The sequence below is a fragment of the Harpegnathos saltator genome, unplaced genomic scaffold (assembly GCF_003227715.2).
Source record: "Harpegnathos saltator strain DR-91 unplaced genomic scaffold, Hsal_v8.6 scaffold192, whole genome shotgun sequence".
Taxonomy (NCBI): domain Eukaryota; kingdom Metazoa; phylum Arthropoda; class Insecta; order Hymenoptera; family Formicidae; genus Harpegnathos; species Harpegnathos saltator.
Window position 1 is genome coordinate 783632 of NW_020229975.1, and position 17776 is coordinate 801407.

At 36.4% G+C, this 17776-nt stretch overlaps 4 protein-coding genes across 10 annotated transcripts; 2 read left to right on the forward strand and 2 right to left on the reverse strand.

Annotated features, from left to right (window-relative positions):
- Positions 1 to 43: 43 nt before the first annotated feature.
- On the reverse strand, positions 44 to 6099 carry NaPi-T (Na[+]-dependent inorganic phosphate cotransporter). The gene is made up of 9 exons (XM_011155800.3): positions 6015 to 6099; positions 2820 to 3181; positions 2154 to 2395; positions 1841 to 2071; positions 1682 to 1766; positions 1490 to 1595; positions 1118 to 1379; positions 646 to 1020; positions 44 to 567 (listed from the first exon to the last, which is right to left on the reverse strand). The coding sequence occupies exons 2-9, from the start codon at positions 2827 to 2829 to the stop codon at positions 334 to 336; spliced, it is 1545 nt and encodes a 514-aa protein (XP_011154102.1). The 5' UTR covers positions 2830 to 3181; positions 6015 to 6099; the 3' UTR covers positions 44 to 333.
- Positions 6073 to 11456, forward strand: LOC105191971 (flavin-containing monooxygenase FMO GS-OX3). 5 transcript variants are annotated; one of them, XM_011155806.3, is made up of 7 exons: positions 6073 to 6216; positions 6554 to 6790; positions 9069 to 9210; positions 9282 to 9593; positions 9701 to 9851; positions 9921 to 10195; positions 10429 to 10641. In XM_011155806.3, the coding sequence occupies exons 2-7, from the start codon at positions 6582 to 6584 to the stop codon at positions 10639 to 10641; spliced, it is 1302 nt and encodes a 433-aa protein (XP_011154108.1). In that variant the 5' UTR covers positions 6073 to 6216; positions 6554 to 6581. The 5 variants fall into 5 exon arrangements, with proteins under 5 accessions (XP_011154108.1, XP_011154106.1, XP_019701035.1 ...); XM_011155804.3 differs by having other exon boundaries at positions 6087 to 6266; XM_019845476.1 differs by lacking the exon at positions 6073 to 6216 and having other exon boundaries at positions 6273 to 6621; positions 6696 to 6790; positions 10429 to 11456.
- On the reverse strand, positions 11388 to 13699 carry prtp (thioredoxin domain-containing protein pretaporter). The gene is made up of 5 exons (XM_011155803.3): positions 13202 to 13699; positions 12921 to 13067; positions 12573 to 12681; positions 12216 to 12506; positions 11388 to 12115 (listed from the first exon to the last, which is right to left on the reverse strand). The coding sequence occupies exons 1-5, from the start codon at positions 13378 to 13380 to the stop codon at positions 11654 to 11656; spliced, it is 1188 nt and encodes a 395-aa protein (XP_011154105.1). The 5' UTR covers positions 13381 to 13699; the 3' UTR covers positions 11388 to 11653.
- A 1434-nt stretch (positions 13700 to 15133) lies between these two features.
- Larp7 (La related protein 7) lies at positions 15134 to 17719 on the forward strand. Of its 3 annotated transcripts, none has more exons than XM_011155810.3 (6): positions 15134 to 15244; positions 15321 to 15612; positions 15745 to 16091; positions 16159 to 17148; positions 17239 to 17383; positions 17473 to 17719. In XM_011155810.3, exons 2-6 carry the CDS (start codon positions 15369 to 15371, stop codon positions 17622 to 17624), a joined length of 1878 nt encoding a protein of 625 aa, XP_011154112.1. In that variant the 5' UTR covers positions 15134 to 15244; positions 15321 to 15368; the 3' UTR covers positions 17625 to 17719. The 3 variants fall into 3 exon arrangements, with proteins under 3 accessions (XP_011154112.1, XP_011154114.1, XP_011154115.1); XM_011155812.3 differs by having other exon boundaries at positions 15146 to 15244; positions 15307 to 15612; XM_011155813.3 differs by having other exon boundaries at positions 15146 to 15244; positions 15342 to 15612.
- Positions 17720 to 17776: the final 57 nt, after the last annotated feature.

Below are 17776 nucleotides of genomic sequence, written 5' to 3' on the forward strand. Positions count from 1 at the left end.
TGTGTATTGAGCGATCGGAAAGTATATCTAAGTCATCATAATAGGTCTCAGCGTGCTACAAATATCGTAGCATTTATTTTACACCGCAATATCACATTCTCTCTTTCACTTTATTTCCTCGTGACGGAATGTTTCAAAAATAAATTATATAAGTGTATTATTATGCATATTATTAAATATATACGATCAATCGTTGACATCCTGTTTGTTGTAATATACATATATTCACACAGAAGGAGTCATCTTCTCATCGTTAAACTATTATCTTCCGCGTCTTATCGCGATAGCTGCGTTGGAAACTATTACCTCACAAACTATATACCGTAAGTTATTTCACCTCTCTTCGATAAATTTCGATTTTTCAATGTCACTCATGTTCTCTGTATTGTTCTCACATTTTAACGCCTCCGGGGCCAGCTTCTGCATCTCCCGTTCTTTCGGGTTCAATCTGGTATACTGATTCCACGGTTGCTCCTTCGAAGTGCCAAACATCATATATATGATACAGCCCGCCAATGAGTTCGCGGCAGCAATCAGGAAGACCAGACGCCACTGCTCCACAGTTTGCTACGCAGAGATTCATATCTTTGTAAATCGCGAATCACGAAACACAGTCTTCGCGGATCTGACGAAAATGACACTTACGTTATTGTTCGTCAGTATGCCGACGATCACCGGTGAGATAAAGCCGGACCATATAATGACCATGCCGCAGAATCCAAAGAGGACGCTGGCATAATTCGGACTGAGGTCAACGAAATTTGCCAAACTAGAGGCGGAAACGGCGCCGTTAACTGTGATACCGATCATCATGAACACGACCGCGAGCAATGGTTGACATCCGCTAAATCCAAGGGCTATAATGAGCAGGCCTTGAATACCCGTGCATACGAAGGTTGCCAATTTCCTCACGTTCGTCAGGCTCATTCTATTCGTGCGGAGCAGCCAGTCGCTCATCATCGAGAAGAAATATGAGAAGATCATGCGGAGTATATGCGGCGCTCCTGCCAACAATCCGGTCTAGACAAACAGTCGGAATTGTAAATTCAATCGGCGCAGAATGAAACAATAGTGAAGCGCAGATTTATCGTTATAGGGAAACCGCTGGTAAACTCACAGCATTAATATTCCATCCGTGAACGAAGTTGAAATAACTTGGCGCCTGCGCCAAGAGAGTCAAAAAGCCCCAGGCACCGCTCCAATGAGCGGCGATAGTGACCCATACCGGTCCTGACCGGAATATCGCTTTCCAAGGTATCTCTTTCTGTTGATCGTCGACGGACCCAGAAATATTGTCGACGATGTACTTCTTCTCCTCATCAGAGATCCGCGGATGTTGCTGCGGCGAATCATACACAAAGAAGTGCCAAAAGAAGTACCTGTAAGTGACATCTTGACACATTTAGTCATCGAAGGATTGGAAGCGCAATATGCGAATATTTGAAGTCCATCGTAAACTTAGGATAATCACGGTCGCAGAGTTACTCACCAAATCACTCCCAGGAAAGACGTTACGTGGAAAGATGCGCCCCAACCGAAGCTACTGCTGACAGCCGCACACAAGGGATAAGTAATTGCCACTCCCACAGAACTCCCTGAAAGTTAATCAGCCTAAAGTTCCAAACTTTACATTGCTATAACTTGACTTCTACGCTTAAAACAAAATTGATACACATCTTACCGAGATAAGCGCTGACGAATCTGCTTCTTTCATTCGGTGGAATCCACTTGGCTGTCATGTCGTGCATGGAAGGCCACATAACACCCTGGAACGGAAATTAAGGTAGCAGGTTGGTAATATTTCTGAAGTGTGAGAGTGTCCCGCGAGAACGTGACTTACCGCTATTAATCCTTGTAGCACTCGAAGCATGATCAAACTATACAAATGGGTCACATAGGGAATAAAAAATCCTAAGAGAGCCGTTAAGAAGTTTCCTAATCCAAATACAAGCTTCGTACCGTACCGTCTGGCCAAAAGACCGCCCGGTAGTTGCGACAACCAGTGCAGCCAGTAATAAGCGCCCAATGCTAATCCCTGTTGATACTCGTTCCAGGCAAATCGGTCCTCGTACTGCGAAAGATCGCGAAATGAGAGAGGTCTCGTATAGAAAAGTAATTTCTATAGAGAGATTACCCTCCGTAATGATAAATACCGTAACGTTTTCGGAGGAGGGCGTCGTAATCGGGAAAGAAACATTGCTATCTTGAGCCGTCTCATTCATCCAGGGCATCGTGTTATCCTCTAAGTTGCATTGCACGATTGCGGCGGGTTTAGGATACGGTAGCACCATCGCCACTATGGTAAGATTCAGATTTATCCTCAGCACGTAATTAACGGCAAAACCACAAAATACCATGTACCAGAGAACATCTCGGCAAGTGAACAGCTCTTTCTCTGTGAGACAAAGTACAAAAGGATAATTCAAAAGATTTTCAAAGATATGATTGTATGATGATGATACGACCACCATGAACAGTAAACTACATAAAAAGTGAATCATCGGATCAACGCTTGGACCATTGTTTTTAGAATATCCTATATATGACATCTATAGCTTACACGTATTGCAACGTGCGCATGATATATATATATGTATATATATATATATATATATATATATACGTTCTCTGCATATAATAGCGTAATAGCGCTATTTGACAGTGGTGATATTTGATGAGATGCAACGACATCCGGTCACGAAATTAAACATATCTTCGCTAAAGCGTCGCGATAATAAAACGTTTCAATATTTTGCATCTTTGGGACAATTAATTTATGATATACTACAAGTATATGTAAAATAAAACGTTGTACTTACTCTTATCCATTTCGATTATTCTTTAAAAATTACCAGGTGTCTAGCTTAGTGTCTCGCTTATTAATTAATACATCACTCTCAACGAATCTTCTTATATGACAATAGATTTTTTTTTATTCTTTCAAGGCCGTTAAGACACCTTGTGTGACGTGGAAATTATCTTTCGAATTATCACCCATTAATTATCAAGTGAACTTTCATCTTAACAATGCAAGCTCATCTCTCGTTCCAAGTCTGTATCGTCTTCCGCCTTTTGTATTTGCGAATCTGTGTTAAGCGGTTACTGTCACGGCAAACACTGCATGCCTGTTCTTCCAGTAGAGTCGTATGGACCGCAGAAATGTATGCACGGTCCTCCACCCCTGCAGGAATCACGATAACGACGATTAAGTGACACGCCTATGTCCTATGCAAAAATCTTCAAATCTCCTCATTATTCCCGACCTTGCCATTTAACGTGACATCATAAACGTTGCTATAATTTTTTATATGAAACAAAATCAAAAAGAATCATAAGAATCGTACTTCTTATACATGGTTATTTATAAACTAGCGCACACATAATATCAATAGCGCCGGTGCAAAGGGCATATTAATTATGCACATGTTGCGTGTGTTCCTGTTTTTGTATACGCAGTTTTATCGTTTACTACATTGTTAATCGTCAAATCGTACTGCACCCGTCTCTCGATAAGATATTATCATTATGCATTTATGACGATACCGACAAATAAGTAAAATCTTTCCCCGTATTACGCACAAATCGTACACGAGATAGTGTTTCGTTTCCCATTGCGTTGTAAATAGCCGGTTTGCATGATTGTTGAAAATTTATGACGCAACTACTACCGCAACTAATATTTGCCTAGATATAAATCACTAATAATGCGGTAGGAACAAAACGAGCACGTGATCGAATATGTTTCATAATAATTGCTGAGAGATGTCAATCTATTACGTATGTGGAAAAGTCATTGTAAGCTGTAATTAAATTCGCTTCCAGTGTCGGCCAACTTTGCCAAACACAAGATCGACAGCAATAATCATGACAAACAAATCGTGTCGGTTGTGTCAACAGCAGAATATTCCTATTTTAAGCTTGCAGGAAACGCATTAATGGATTTTCAACTTTTCTTTCTCACGCCGAATTAGATCGCGCGTTCTATCCCTCCGTTCATTTTTTTTTTTTTTTAGAAAATTATTCTTCACCATTCATAACAATCATACAGTAGGAGAGAGTTAAGCGTTGAATTTGCATAATGTGAACATATATATGTCTCTCTATGCAATGATAGTACCGAGCAATCTCAATCGTTTATTCAATTGTATCGATTAATAATGGTTGCGTTATATTTCCGCGTAAAGCCGTTCCAACTAGAATTTTAATCATCTTCTCAGCTTCTAATTGCTCCATAAGACCGATAACGAATGCTGTGTGTATGGCAAGAACATGCGCTGCACTTATCTAAGCCAGATAATTGTCATGGATCAACTGCCTCCAATCTACCGGTCCAATCTCCTGCGTATTGCATCATCACAAGAATCTTCAGTAAACACAAATTAGTCAGATGATAAGATGACAAAAATATTGATGTTTATTCATTTCTTACGATAGTAGTATCGTTGTACTACAATTTTATTTACGAATTAAAATTCCCAAAATTATATTTTCAATAAAGTTACATGCAGTGACTCGGAAAATCAAAATCTCGAAATTTAAAAACTGGGACAATTTCTCAAAAAGTCATAAAAGTGCGAATTTTTTAATTTCGATATTTTTTTCAGGAAAATGTATATCTATCTTATATATTTTATCTTCGCATGTGTGTATTTATAATTTTCGATATTAAACGAAATAATAACACGATTCCATATTTAATTTGTTATAACTAAAATTAATATCGTTACGACTATGATGGATCTACATCATCCGCAGTATTTTCTTAGAACGTTGAGCAATTAACAATCGTCTAGTGTGAGGCAATACTCGCGTTTCCTCCTCGATGCTTGGAAAACCGGGATTATAAAAACCAGCGTTCACAAAAAAAAAATAAGCGAGTAACGCACATGATTACATGTGTCCGTATTTTTTAGCCGGAATTGCTTTAGGCGAAATCGAGATCGGCAATCATTTTCTTACTCGCATTCCTCAACCGGTCCTTTTTATCGTGATCAACAATCCCCCGAGCAGCAACCAGGAACTAACTACAGTATCTTGCGCGTCGACTAGAAAAATACATGTTTCGCCGCGCAAGTTTCTTCGCAGCGCAGATGACGGAGCGCATAATTCCCAAGTCGCCGTGCAATTAAAGCACTCGTTTTGACGTACTTCTTTGCCGCTTTTACATGCGCTCCGCTTAATTACATATCGCCAAATGAATTTCGCATATGAAACCAAAATCATAAATCGTGTTAACTTGAAACTCCTGGTTCCTCGCCGTGAAACTCTTGGTTGACGATATCAAAAGCGAGGAAAATGAATATGAAAGGAATATGAATATCTACGAATTACGATGAAATAAAAAGTTATATCCGTAGAATGATGTTTGCTGTAGTATGATATTTGCTATCGACTAAGTACATTTCCAAAATGCTTCAAAAACTTTCTTTTTGTTCTAATAATCGATAAATAATTTTATTTAATATGATAAAATAAACATAATATGCACAAACTGCCTTTTTATCTTTTTTCATGTTTTTGTCATAATTACTTCTCACCTATTTGTTTCGACAAAAGAAAAGTTTCCGGAGCGTTTTAGAAATGTGCTCAATCAATATTGCAAGGGTCATTTTATAAATATATATATTTTTATCTCGACGTAATTTGTGGAAATTTTTAACATGAATTTCTTTCTGATTATCATTCTCATGGTAATCATTCAAAAGTTTGAATACTGTTGGCTGCGGCAAAAAGCAAAAACTTTAAAGCCAATATACATTTTTCAATTGACAATTGCGAATCACGAGAAATATATAATTATATGTCTACATATATGATAATCGTTCATGGATTAATCCATGAACGTGTGATGACCCGCAGCAACTCGACGTGACAAGTTACGCCTTTATTAACAAATATTTTATCATGTGAGGCACCGCGAGACGCTGGCTGATTATACTCGAGGCGATTTCATCAGAGGTAGGGATTATTCCATAATTCCCAACGCCGTGGAAAAAAACATTTTCCACACTTACTTCAGCCAGCGTGGGGAGCTCCAGTTGCGATACGTGCAGATGTTTGCTTTCCTTCGGACAGTCTTAATTCTATCTTTGGTCAAGACACCTCGAGAATTCATCTACGGCGATTATTGATCCAAACAAATTACATCCTTCATTTCCTCATCTCACATTCTTCGTCGTATCAAATAGAAGACGACGACTCCCTGGAATACCACGAGTCTGTGTCATCGTAATTTTCATATCGCGCAGCAAAAACTATAAAAAAAAGTACAGATAATATTAGAAAATTGTATTTAACTGATCGATAATATTATCGCGGAATTTTCTATTAGTCAAAAATTTTTTTTATCGCAAAAGCAAGTTCGCAAATAGAAAAATATAATACAAAATGCATATAAGAGATTTTATAATGCACATCATACACATCATCTCACAATTTTGTAGTAAAATAAAAGTACATTTTATTTTATTATATTTCTGTGTTCATTCGATTATTCTTCATGTTGTAATACACGACAATCAAAGCCAATTTTTAATATGGGTAATTTCCTCAGACTGTGAAACGAGCTCTAACGAGAAACAATGCCGAGTACCAAAACGAGAGTCGCTATTGTGGGTGCTGGTATGGCTGGTTTGGTAATGGCTCGTCATGTAACTTCCAAATTGAATACTTATAGCCTCACTGTGTTCGAACAGACTGGTCAAATCGGTGGCACATGGGTCTACACTGATGAAACGCATCTCGACAAACACGGGCTTCTCGTGCACAGTAGCATGTACAAAAATCTAAGGTAAGATCATAGGTCAAGTAGAAAACATTGTGAATAAAAAGAGAAATTGACTGATTTCGACATTATAACACAGAAATTGAAATTACTACGGATAAATAAACAGAATTAAGTCAGTAATATATATCAAAGAACGAAGTTTATGGCTTCGTCGGATAGCTCGTTTAATGACTATCACTGGACTTAGAGAAGACACTCTTTGTTAGCTATTGCCAAAACGCTATGACTAATTCAATACGATCGTGATAATTATATTCGCCATAAATTCAATTAATTTGCAGAATTAATCAAAAAATGAGGAAGAGCAATTTATCTTACGACTCTTCCATATCTTATTCACAGGTACAAGGTTCTTAGATTCTTATGTCATTAATTTCAAAATGTATTTCGAAATTTTCTCTTTACGGTCCTAAATCCTTTTTAAGCTCTGGCCATGTGCATCCATACTTCATTAGATTTTATGTAATCATACTCATACAGTACATAAAACGACATGTGACTAGATGAGATTTCTGCGTCAGATATTGTTCTTTTATTCTTACCTAACAGTTGTTGCATCTCCGTGAAAAAAAACCTTTATCCATCCGACCTGGAAAAGTAAACACAACATTCAATCAATCGTGGATTGTGGTCGTCGGTCTAATGCGTAAACGCGATAAACTCTGCTCTGCTACGTGACACATTATGACATATTGGGTTTTGGGAAAAAGTTCGTGGCGTTTTTCTCGATAGATGGCGTCAATTGCAAATAACTCAGGAAACATAGATCGTAGCGACACTACTAAACGCTCGTTGGAAAGGTGACACTTCGAGCGTTACTTTGAGTGTATAAACATCGAAATTGGTGCAGTGGTTGGAAAGTTGTTTGCGTTTGAAAATGGAGAAAAGTAATGAAAAATTGCGCTATATTTTGCAATATTACGACAAAGGGAAGAACGCTGCGCAGGCTTGTGAAAAAATTTGTGCTGTGTACGGTGAAGGTGAAAGTACTTTATCAAAATCTGCTGCGCGGAAATGGTTCGCTCGCTTTCGTTCTGGTAATTTTGATGTGAAAGATGAGTCACGCTCTGGTCGTCCACTGAAAAAGCTGATGAAATTCTTGAAACAGTCCAACAAGACAAGCATATCAGCAGTGTCGATATTGGTATGGAGCTAGGTATTGACCACAAAACTGTTTTGTGTGGGAACCATTTACACAAAGCTGGCTACAAAAAGAAGCTCGATGTATGGGTTCCTCATGAGTTGAGCGCGAAAAACATGATAGACCGAACATCTGCGATGCGCTGCTGGAACGCAATGAAATCGAGCCATTTCTGAAACCTGTCATAACTGGTGATGAAAAATGGATCACGTACGACAATCGTAAGCGTCAAAGATCGTGGACAAGGGATGATGAGCCGTCACAAGCGTTCGCGAAGCCAGGATTGACGTCGAAAAAGGTGATGCTGTGTGTGGTGGGACTGGAAGGGAATCGTCCACCATGAGCTACTTCCAGTTGGTCAGACGATTGATTCTCAACTCTACTGTGGATAACTAGAGAGATTACACCAGGCAATTGAAAGAAAACGGCCCGAATTGAATGATAGGAAAGGTGTTGTCTTCCATCATAACTACGCCCGACCACACACTTCTTTGATGACCCGTCAAAAATTGCGAGAGCTTGGTTGGGAAGTTTTGATGCATCCACCGTATAGTTCAGACATAGCATCCTCTGACTATCACTTGTTCCGATCTCTGCAGAATTCTCTCAATGGAATTAAGCTGGTTCCAAAAGAAGCCTGTCAAAACCATTTGATTCAGTTTTTCAACCAGATATCACAGAAGTTCTTCACCGATGGCATCATGACTCTACCCGAAAAATGGCGAAACACTGTCAATAATAATGGAGTATATTTGGTTTAAATAAATTCATTTTCACACTATAAGAAAACCAGTTGAATTTTACTAAAAAAACGCCACGAACTTTTTCCCAGACCCAATTTAACGAGACCGTTCCGAAACAACCAATTCCGGAAAAGAACGCGCTGACAATAACTCGATGACGCGATAAATATATCACCGTGTCAATCCGTCATGCGGATCCAATGAGACGTGAGACGATGCGAGAAATTTCAAGGATTGCCATGCAGATATCCACTTCTTTTTGTCGCGTGAATCAGTCAGCATGCAGATGCAGTTTCTCCGCAACGTAATTCTTATGTTCGATAATGTTATTCTAAACAATGCGTGGAATTTCTCTATCACTCAAAAGAATACAATCTTTTCTGCCCAATTGTTGCAGAACAAACATACCTAAAGAGCTAATGCAAATACCTGATTTCCCTTTTGAGGATCAGGACGGCCCATCTTTCATTCATCATAGCGCGATAAGGCTATACATCTTGAAGTATGCAGATCACTTCAACCTTTATCCGTATATTAAGGTAAGTTTCTGAGTCATGTAAGTAGCTTATTCAATAAAGAGCGCTTGTAAAGTATCATTTATTGCTTTTAGTTAAATACCTTGGTAAAATACGTTGAACCGGAAGTTTTGGCGAACGGCCAGACGTTGTGGTCACTGACGTACGTGGATTTGAAGACTCAAGTGGAAATCACGAAGACCTATGACGCTATGGTGCTGTGCAACGGCCATTATACCGTCGGTGATGTTCCACATATTCCAGGTATCGAAAGTTTTCATGGTGATTGCATTCACAGCCACCAATACAGGTTACCGGAGATCTACACCGGCAAGAAAGTTTGCATACTCGGTGGATCCTGGTCCGGCATCGACATCGCCCTTGAGGTAGCACAATACGCCGACAAGGTTCGTTTGCCTCCAACACATGTAAATTAAATTAAAAATAGAACATCAAAGAATTTAAGAACGTGTAATAATTGACATGGTTAATAATCTTATTTTATTATATCCAGGTATACCTAAGTCACAATTTGCCCGAACCAATCAACTTGAGTAAATTCGCCAACATCGAGCAAAGATCCGGCGTCGCGTTTATACAAGGAGATCTCTTCACTTTCCTTGACGACTCTTTCACAAAAGTGGACAGCTTCATATATTGTACAGGTAATAATCTGGTATATTATCGGTAAATGTGGTTTTCTTACATTATTCCTGATAATCAGTATTCTTCAGGTTACAAGTTCACATATCCTTTTATGTCAGCTAAAGTCGACATGCGCACGGACGATAATCACGTAGAACCCATCTACAAATACCTGGTGCACATGGACTACACAAATCTGTTCCTCATGGGTTTACCAGCGCTTGTGATACCGTTCCCCATGTTCCATTTAGAAGCGCAATATATTTTGGGTGTCCTCGAGGGCCGTATCCAATTACCATCATCGCAACAGATGCGCGAGAAATACGAAAGCGAAAAGAAATCCTTAATTGACCAGGGTATCCCGGTAAATAATTGCAAATTATCGCAAAAAAATAGCATTTTCAAATAACAGTGGAGTAATAGAAAATGTGTAATTCTTTTTCAAGAAAGTCGACAAAATATGTATAATATTAAATTCAATCAAAGTTTAATTGACTTTAAATCGAGTTAAATAGATTAAATAGATTAATTACTTAAGTAATTAAACTTAGTTTTAAATTAAATTATTAAAATCATCTTTTGCTCTTTCTCTATTAGATAAGACATATCTATAAGCTGAAAGACAGACAGTGGGCTTACTACGACGAGATCGCAGCGGCTGTGAATGTACCGACTTTCCCGCCACTAGTTAGAAAAATTAACGATCACGTCACCAAGATGCGCGACACAAACATCACCGAATACAAGAGTTACAAGTACCGTATCATCGATAGCGAAACTTTTAGTGTGTCTTGTTACAAACCTTGTTAGAATCTAAACGCGAGAAAAATAAAAAAATGAATGCAATCGATATTAACAAAATCAGCATTCGAGCATTTTCAAGAGCGGATTCGATGCTATGAATCTGAAATGAGTTTTACGTTGGTTTTAGTCAACGATTAATTGTACAACAGGATCAGACAAAAACACGGAACCCGATTATTAGACTGGCGTATTATGAGAATGTTTATCACTAATTATGATGCGCGATAAGTGTTGACATTGCTACGTGAGATCAGCTTGCAATTATAATTTTTATACGCTAAATGATATAGAGAAGATAAGATAACAAAAGCACTGATGTCATTGCGTCACTTTCGTGACATATAACAAAAACGTTTGCATATGTATACATAATATTTTTCTGCATTCTCGCAATTATATACTCCAGTCGGAGATTTTTACATGTAGTAAAATATTATTGCGTATATACTCTGATTTGAAACTGGTTTTAACACTTTCTTCTTTCGACATAGTTCAGAACGCAACCGATGGTTCAATGAGAGAACTGGGAATTAAGCAAAAATAAGTCCAATCGAACTTATTTTTTTATTAATTTTCCTTTTTTACATTGTAAACCATTATAGCAGCGTTCCAAATTACATGAAAAAAAGTATTCAAACGTAATTAAAACCAAATATTTGTATTACGATACGAAAATCGAATAGCTTCACTAAAATCTTCTCGAAATAAGTAAAATGAAGGAAAGAGTAGTAGCAGGTACAAAAAAATTGAAATTACGTAGGGCAATTGTAAAGATATATTATGGAAGTACATTTTCCCACATCATGGACTTACACACTCTATACCATTCCGATCTTTTCTTTTTATATTATTCCTTTTCACGACGTAAGATATAAAAATGAAAAAGTTACCGCTTCTCCTTGCAATCCGATGACAGGATATTTGTCAGCGACGCAATGATCATGCTGGTATGCATTATTTATAAAGTTAATTAAATTACTTACAATACGATTGGAAATAATCAATGGAACACGCAGGATTACAACTCGTCGTGTGCCTGCAAGTGAATCATCACGAAGTCATAGAGATCATCGAGATTACGCGAGCCATTATACTCGGAGACCTTGCGTCCATCTCGATATAAGTACAACGACGGGAAACCGTCTACTTCCTGCTCATTACACAGCTCTTTGCTCGCTTCAAGCGTGCAATCGACCTTCACGATGTTAACGTTCTCATTACCAAAGAACTTTTTGCCCAGCTGCTCCCATGTGGGCGCGAGGCGCTTGCAGTGGCCGCACCAGGGCGCGAAGAATTTGACGAACGAAAGACCCTTTTCTACACCATGCTTGAAACTATCGGCAGTCAGGCTTAATATAGCATGCGGCATGTCATCGGTGCTTTCGTTCTTCTGACTCGACTCATCAGCATTCTTGCCCAACATCATTGACACATAGGCTTTAAGCTCCTCGTGAGTGCGCTGACCAGTGTATTTATCTACCTGTGAATTTATCACGTTTGTTCATTTGTATGTGAATACAGCATTATAACAGCTATGCAAAGTATTCAACAAGAAAGAACGAGGCTTTGCTCATTAATACCTTCTTCCCATCTTCAATCCACAATAACGTAGGGTATCCCTTAATGTCAAATTGGCCACAAACGCTGCGATGTTGAGTGCAGTCTATCTTAGAGATACTAACTGTATCATCATGGCGAAGACTGTTGGCTAACTCGTCCCATGTTGGTGCCAGTTTCTGACAGTGTCCACACCAAGGGGCATAAAATTTAACAAAGTGATGTCCAGAGGAGACATGTTTCTCGAATGTATCCTCTGTCAATTCTAATAATCCGTTTACAGCTTCTGGTGGAGATGGCGCGACATCCTCAAGCTAGAAATGTTCTTTATAGCATGAATTGTTCAATGTAAAATAATATGAGAAACAAGATGCACATACCATAGAAGTGCTACCTAGTTGGTCATTAATGAAAGAAGTCAGAGAAGGTAAATCTCGAGTTCCTCTGAACTTAATGCCTTTGGTCTCACCAGCTTTGTAAAATTTCAGTCTGTATTCATAAAAAAGATCCTCTATTTATAAGTGTATCTAAGAAATATGAAACAATTTCCAGATAAATTTTAGATTAATATATAACACTGTATATAATACAAAATTATTATATAATAAAGCAACTTAGACCGCAGATATAAAAAGTTAGGTATATAAAATACCACTAATATATAACAAATTATAATAAAATAATATAAATATATATAAAATATATAAATTCAAAAGAAACTGATTTACGTAGGATAGCCAGTAACATCCTGTTCACTGCACAAAGTACTCTCAGTTGTACAGTCGACTTTAGCAATTTTTATATTATTGTCCTCTTCATTTGACATCTCTGCTAACTGCTCCCATGTAGGACCAAGTCTTTGACAATGCCCACACCTTAAAAAGACAAGTAATATTCATAATAATTAATATTAATTGAAATATGTGCAAAATCATGTTTTTCCTCTTCTTCCTTGTTATTTAACCAATATGATGTAAAATTATACAAAATAAAATATCCGTTTATTTACCATGGTGCATAAAACATAACGAAATGATTCTTCTTTTTAATTTCCGTAGAGAAATTGTCATTGGTATATTGAGGAGTATGTACATCTTCATCATGGCCATTGATGACTTGACTCAACATAAATAGAAAAAGCACAATCCATCGTTTCGATGTAATAAAATCTGCAGGATTGCCTGTCATTGTAACGTCGAATTTATTGCACTATACTTTTGAGTGAAATATCGTTGTAAGAAGACGCACTCTGGACGATGAGCAAGTAATGTCCTTTTTCACTACCAGATTTGTAGAGAACCTTTAAACCTAAGATTGCACCAAACACGATGCACTATAGTCCGAAGAGGTTTCAGAAAGCAGCTTCTGCGACATAATATTCTATCACAGACAAGTATCGGTATCGGATATCTTGAAAATTAAGAGAATTCCCTCGGGCTCACTGCCCTGTTGCTGTACCAGGTTCGCACTTATCGAACCACGGATTCCGCCCACTACATACCATATGATATAAACCATCGATAAGGTAATATCAGAGAGAAGAAGGAGAAGGGTCATGGACCGCTTTTAGCCGAGCCAAGTGCAAAGCGCTCTCTGTACAACTATGCACATGAACTACGATGCCACTGGGTGCGTTCACGACACTCAATAGTTGCGCAACTGTTGAATGCGTGAACGCACCCACTGTCCATTGATTTGTTCTTTTTAGCTGCACTGCGGAACTAGTGCAATAAGTTAGAATAAGACAACTATATTTCTTCTCACTTTAACTTATTGCACCAGTTCAGTAGTGCAGCTAAAAAGATCAGACCACATGATTCTTTAGGCCCAGTTCCACAACTTGCTTTAAACAGAGTTTAAAGCAAGTTGTGGAACTGGGCCTTACTGGTTACGTTCCGATATTCACTGCCAGCACTGAAATTCTATAGTATACATGACACAAACTATGTATTTTCAATGCTAGCAATTAATTATCGCTTTTGATTGGTTTGTTCTTCTGAATCCATCGAAGATCTAAAACAATAGTCATAAATAAAGCCAGCGGCACACGGTGCTTGTTTTCGTGCTGGATTGCTTGCTGGATGAAAATACTGCGATATGATTGGTACATTTCCGAAGATGGATGGAAATACACCAATCAGAACGCAGTATTTTTATTCAGCAAGCAATCCAGCACGAAAACAAGCACCGTGTGCCGCTGGCTTAAGGCCCAGTTCTACAACTTGCTTTAAACGGAGTTTAAAGCTAAACCGATGGTTAAAAGCAATAGTATTGCTTTTAACCATCGGTGCATATACTAATGCGCATATACTATTGCTTTTAACCATCGGTTTAACTTTAAACTCCGTTTAAAGCAAGTTGTGGAACTGGGCCTAAGCTCTTAAGCCAGCGGCACACAGTGCTTGTTTTTGTGCTGGATTGCTCTCTGGATGAAAATAGTGCGTTCTGATTGGTGCATCCATTTCCATCCATTTTTGGAAATGTATCCGATATTCCGTTCCGATATTCACTTTCAGTATTGAAAATATATAGTTTATGTCACATATATCATAGATTTTCAGTACTGGCAGTAAATATGGGAACGCAGCCTTATGCCCAATTTCTTCGCCTTAGGTTAAACTTAACTGCCGGTTATCCCAACGGAATCGACCAATAGCATTTGTTTATTCTGATTAACAAAAAATGCAATTGGTTAATTTCATTAGAATGACTAACGTTTGAGTTTAACCAAAGGTGAAGAAATTGAGCATTAGTAAATAGCTGTTTCTGCTGAACGCGGCCAATAATTTCGTATATAAAAATCTGAAGTGTATAAAAAACACACACAAGTGAACTGTATCTTCTGTTTCCTATTATTATTTGAGAAACCTGTATCCGTCTGTATCAAATTAACCTTGCGGATCAAACTTGTTCGTTAAATCTTACTGAGAAAAATCTACTTTATAATATTATAAAAATATTTTATAATAATAAATTTGATTTATTTGAATTTAGTTGAATTTAAGTTATCTATAATCTAATTTAGTTGAATTTGATATTAAATTAGAATAAGGTAAGTCAAAAGTAAATTGCTGAAATTTTTTTCACATGTCATGTTAATATATATCATTTTAGCGATACGTTTGCAGGTAATATATTTTGCTTGGCAGTCAGTTATATGAACATTTGGGAATACAATGGTGATGGAAGAACAGGAATCAAATATAGAACTAGCCTCAGAAAGAATTCCTGTACCTCAGATACAACAACCACAAATGGATATAATTAAACGAAACAACAGATCAGGTGTTTCGCGTGGTAAACCACGATTAAGGAAAAAAGCATTGCACGCTGCAATACTGAAACAAATGGAGTTTTATTTTAGTGATGCTAATTTGAGCAAAGATCGATATTTATCAGAACTTTTGAAGAAAAGTCCTTGTAAGTATACATGATTTCCTATCTACTTAATTATCTGAGTTACATCATTATATATATCTACAATATGTTTTATTTAACTGACTCCTTTGTGAAAATCCTAAGATGCTAATTGTGATATTTTTTGTCTTTTAGATGTGGCTCTTGATGTATTTACAAATTTTAATAAATTAAGCACATTAACTACAGATACAAATAGAATAGCTAAAGCTTTAGAAAAATCAACTATGTTAAAAGTATCTGAAGATGGTACAAAAGTCTGTCGATTGACACCTATTAACAAAAAAGAAAATATAGATGAGTGTACAGTTTATGTACAAAACTTACCTCCAGATTCTGATCATGATTGGCTGATTTCTGCCTTTTCCAAATATGGAAAAGTAGTATATGTCTCAATTCCTCGATACCAAAGTAATAAAAAAATTAAAGGTTTTGCATTTGTAGAATTTGATACTCCAGCAGGTGCTGAAGAATGTATTAAGGTAAGAAAAAAACGATTTAATACATGTGAACAATATTAGTACAAATTTTAAATAATATATTATGCAGGCATTTCAAAAAGATGGATGTGTCTTACCATCTCATACATCTCCCAATGATCTGTTAAGTATAACTACTTTTAATAATACTGAGGAAAATCTTACAATAAATGATAAACCAGAACACTTGCAATATCTTTCTAAAAGCACGATTAAAACAGATGTAGATGATAAAAAAGAAAATATAAAAGATCAAATTACAAATGATGATATTTATGATGATGAAGGCAACAAGTTAGATAATACTAAATATTCTCTGGGAAAAAGAAAACTTGTCTCAGAAAAGTCACTTGCAGATGAAAGCAATATCAAAGTCAAAAAGAAAAAAACTACAGATCAAAACATTGCAGATCAGCATAATAGCAATATGGAAGATCAAAAAATATTAAATAAAGATATTACTAATCGTAATAAGACTACAGAAACTGATAGGAAGAGAAAGAGAAAATTATCAACAAATGATACATTTAAGTATGAAGACTCCAGTGAAGGAACAGCAAAAAGAGATCCATGTGGATCAATGGTAAAATCAGATAAAATTAAAGTAAATGAAATGGTATCTGTAGATAAAAGCTATGATAATAAAAATAAAGAAATTATATCACAAGCTGCAAAACATCTTACGAAAAAAAATATTGATGAAACAAGTAGTAGTAATATCAAGGAAAGAGAAACCAGTGTTGATGAAAGAAAAAAGAAAAAGAACCGAAAAAAGAGAAGTAATTTTCAGAAAGATATCACTAGTGATATGATGCAAGTGATGGCCAAACGAGATTGGAAACGACTTAGAAATAAATACTTGGAGTTACAAAAAAGTAAAATGCAACAATTAAAACTACATTTGAGAAAAACAAAATGGAATTATGACAAATCTAAATATGAAAAAGATGAAAAACTCAGTGAAACAGAAAAATCATGCTATGGACGTATTACTTATGCACCAGGAATTATAGTGAAAGTTGAAATGGATGAACCTTGCACAGATTTACAAAGTTTCAAGGTATATTTTTATCATGCTTATTACTTTGTAATTCCTTATCATCTGAAAAGTTTACATTTCATTTAAATTAAAATATCACATTTGTTTTAGATGGAATTTAGAGATAATGATTATGTAAAATACATAGATATAACATACGGTTCTCGCCAAGCATACATAAGATGTGATACAGCAGAAGCTGCACAATTGTTTTTACAAAAGAGTTATGAGGGACGGCGTTTGATAATTTTAAAAAGTAAATCTGTTATACATGCAAATATGATGTATATACATATATGTATAATTTTGTTTTAAGAATATTCATTTTATGTATGTTTTTTTCAGATAACGAAGAAAAGTCATATTGGGATAAAATAGAACAAGATCGGGAAGAAAAATTGCAAAGTAAAAAAAGATATAAGCATAGAGGACGTGATAAATTATTGAAGAAAGCAGAAAAGGAACTTGGGAAATGTATAAAGTTTGATCAGGTGTGACATTATATTACTTAATTTTACAAAATCTGTAAATTATATTATATTGCATGTATTAATCAAGTATAGACTAAAAAAATTGACTAAAATGGACTAAAATTGTCATATATGTATATGTGTATATATATATATATACAATATATACATATATATAT

Coding starts and splice junctions, on each gene's coding strand:
- NaPi-T (XM_011155800.3), bottom strand. Junction 2,072..2,153: donor CCTCCTCCGAAAACGTTACG/GTATTTATCATT, acceptor GATCTTTCGCAG/TACGAGGACCGATTTGCCTG. Junction 1,021..1,117: donor ACGGATGGAATATTAATGCT/GTGAGTTTACCA, acceptor CTGTTTGTCTAG/ACCGGATTGTTGGCAGGAGC.
- LOC105191971 (XM_019845476.1), top strand. CDS start 6,388: ATGCATATAAGAGATTTTATAATGCACATCATACACATCATCTCACAA. Junction 6,791..9,068: donor AGCATGTACAAAAATCTAAG/GTAAGATCATAG, acceptor CAATTGTTGCAG/AACAAACATACCTAAAGAGC. Junction 9,211..9,281: donor ACCTTTATCCGTATATTAAG/GTAAGTTTCTGA, acceptor TATTGCTTTTAG/TTAAATACCTTGGTAAAATA.
- prtp (XM_011155803.3), bottom strand. CDS start 13,380: ATGACAGGCAATCCTGCAGATTTTATTACATCGAAACGATGGATTGTG. Junction 13,068..13,201: donor GTTATGTTTTATGCACCATG/GTAAATAAACGG, acceptor TGTCTTTTTAAG/GTGTGGGCATTGTCAAAGAC. Junction 12,682..12,920: donor GATGTTACTGGCTATCCTAC/GTAAATCAGTTT, acceptor TTATGAATACAG/ACTGAAATTTTACAAAGCTG.
- Larp7 (XM_011155810.3), top strand. CDS start 15,369: ATGGTGATGGAAGAACAGGAATCAAATATAGAACTAGCCTCAGAAAGA. Junction 15,613..15,744: donor ACTTTTGAAGAAAAGTCCTT/GTAAGTATACAT, acceptor TTTGTCTTTTAG/ATGTGGCTCTTGATGTATTT. Junction 16,092..16,158: donor GTGCTGAAGAATGTATTAAG/GTAAGAAAAAAA, acceptor TATATTATGCAG/GCATTTCAAAAAGATGGATG.